Source organism: Antedon bifida, chromosome 2, assembly GCF_963402885.1.
Source record: "Antedon bifida chromosome 2, ecAntBifi1.1, whole genome shotgun sequence".
Lineage (NCBI taxonomy): Eukaryota > Metazoa > Echinodermata > Crinoidea > Comatulida > Antedonidae > Antedon > Antedon bifida.
Genome location: NC_136227.1, coordinates 12,818,857 through 12,821,565, shown reverse-complemented (window position 1 = coordinate 12,821,565; position 2,709 = coordinate 12,818,857). Strand labels below are relative to the sequence as shown.

At 38.0% G+C, this 2,709-nt stretch overlaps 1 protein-coding gene across 1 annotated transcript; it reads right to left on the bottom strand.

Annotated features, from left to right (window-relative positions):
* Positions 1-738: 738 nt before the first annotated feature.
* Positions 739-1,698, bottom strand: LOC144835446 (uncharacterized). Its single transcript, XM_078690531.1, has one exon. The coding sequence runs from the start codon at positions 1,696-1,698 to the stop codon at positions 739-741; it is 960 nt and encodes a 319-aa protein (XP_078546657.1).
* Positions 1,699-2,709: the final 1,011 nt, after the last annotated feature.

The following is a 2,709-nucleotide window of genomic DNA, read 5'->3' as shown; positions in this document are numbered from 1 at the left end:
TAAATTACATAAATATGTCAAGTTTGTTATCAAATCATAGCTTATGACATGTTTAATTGGATCTACCAATTAGGTCAGCTGCTGTTGATTCTTTGTTTTAAATGTACGCAGCTCTCACAACATACAGAAATTAAAAGAGTAAAAATTGATGTTTAAAGTACTTCCTTTAATATGCACCATCCACAATAATGTCAACATTTGCAAAGTAATCCCAGAAATATCCAATAGAAATAAAGTGTAAATAATAAAACTGTAGAGCTAGAGCTGGTAAAAGAAAAATAATGGCTGCTTATGCACTTGCACAGACCTGTACCCTTGCACAGGCAAACAACAACTGAGCAGAACAAAAGAAATCAGGACAAAAGGAAACAAAGGAGAAACAGCACACTGTGCACACTTGGCAAATAATATGTAAATGAGAATGCAAATAAGAAAGTAACAGAATAAATGAATATTCATAGGGCAGAAACTTCTAGAATAATAGGAACTAAAGTAATATAAAATAAATACATGCACTCTGCAGTAACATGGCTCCCTCAAGGACGTAAAGTAATTAAATTAACATTGAAGTCCTTGTAAATTATACATAAAAGTTCTTGTTCAAACATTATAACATAAGTTCTTCTCAACAAACAAAGTTCATTGTTTACAAAATACTCAAAAGTTCTAATGCATATCCAAGTAAAACGTTCATAAAAAAAATAAACAAAGTTCTTGATTCCATTTTCTCAGTACGCATCAAACGGTTGGCTCCCTGACTGGGATTGGACCACTTGAAGAATCACTAGCCACTAACAATATCAACTTGTGAATAGGTCGTTCGTAATGACCACTCTGATGACGAAGTTTGACCTTCCTTACGAGATCATCCTTGCTCTTCATCACTTCCACAATTCGACCAAGCTTCCAATCATTGCGTGGTGCATTTTCATCCTTGATGATAACTATGTCACCTACACAAAAATTTCTTCTAGTGACGTTCCATGTTTGTCTGGTTTGAAGAGTGGTGAGATACTCGTTACGCCACCGATGCCAAAACTGATTGGCCATAAACTGGACCCGCCGCCATCTCCTTCGGCAATATATATCACTTGCCTGGAATTCGCCTGGTGGTGGTAACAGAATATTTGACTTCATTGTCAATAAGTGATTCGGTGTGAGTGCTTCTGGAGCTGTAGGATCTGAAAGATTGTTTACAGTTAATGGACGGGAATTTACAATACTCTGTACCTCACACAAAAATGTGCGAAAAGTTTCATCACACAGATGATCTCCACAGCTATTCAATAACGGTGTCAACGCACTGCGCACAGTCCTTATTTGACGCTCCCATACGCCTCCCATGTGACTTGCTGAGGGAACATTAAGTATCCATCTGCATTGCCGGTCACGTAGAAAGTTTTGCACTTTAGAGAACTCGTTGATCGCCCCAACAAAATTTGTTCCCTGGTCCGATCGCATCTGGTAAACTGGACCTCTTATGCTTAAGAAACGTCGCAAGGCGTTTATGAATGAATTTGTTTCTAGTGAGTTGACTGATTCAAGGTGTATAGCCCTAGACGCCATACAAGTAAATAATACACCATATCTCTTGACTCGACTCCTTCTCTCTTTGATAATAAATGGGCCAAATAAATCAACTCCACAATATGTAAATGGAGGCGATTCCGACAGTCTATCCATAGGTAAGTCGGCCATTTTTTGGGCACCTAGTTGACCTCTGGATCGTCTACATGTCACATTTCCGTAAGTATTGCGAGACAGCGGATACTGCGCCGATCAACCAGAAACCACCTTGTCTTAGACTGTTTAACGTGGCACTTCTGCCCATATGGTTTACTTTCTTGTGGTGGTGATCAACAAGAGGAGTCATTAAAGGTGAGTATTTTGGTATGATTATAGGATGTTTTATTTTCATAGGCATAGATGAATAATGTATTCGACCGCCAACTCTCAGAATTCCAGATTCATCTAGAATTGGATGTAATTTACACAAACGGGAATTCTTGAGTGCAAATTTCTTGCTTTTAGCCACATCTCGGTCCGGTAAGTCATCTTTAAAGTTTTGCAAAACATTAAATTCAGGTAAGTAATGTTCACATTGTACAGAACGAATGATTATTGTCTCTGCTACCTGCAAATCGTCAATAGTCGGTATGAAGTCTCCAGATAACTTGTTCATGATGCCATTGGTTTTAAGTTTGATTTTTGCTGCAGTCATTAATCTTGTCTTAAGGTTTAAAAGTCGAGCAATCACTATCTTTACCATTTTCCATTTGGAGAACTTCTTAATTACTCTACCAATCACATCATTCTGACTTGTAATTACAGCTGTGACAGCAAACGAGCGTTTAGATTCTGTGGAAACAAGTTTTGTTGCTTCCTCATCGACGGCATTTTGTCTCAAACATTTTAATTCACCATCCTGCTTCAGAAAATCCGGTCCATTGATCCACTTTGAAGTTGTGAGTAATTTGAGAGTTGTCAGCCCTCGGCTTGCCTCATCACTTGGGTTATCTAAAGAATTGATGTAGTGCCAATCATCAACATTAGTTTGGTCATGAATTTGTTGCACTCGATTACCAACAAAAATTTGATACCGTGTAGCTACATTCTGTATGTACCCTAGTACAACTTTACTATCGGTCCAAAAGTAATCCTTTATTGGTACTTTAACATCCATCTCATTCTTCAGGATATGACTGACTC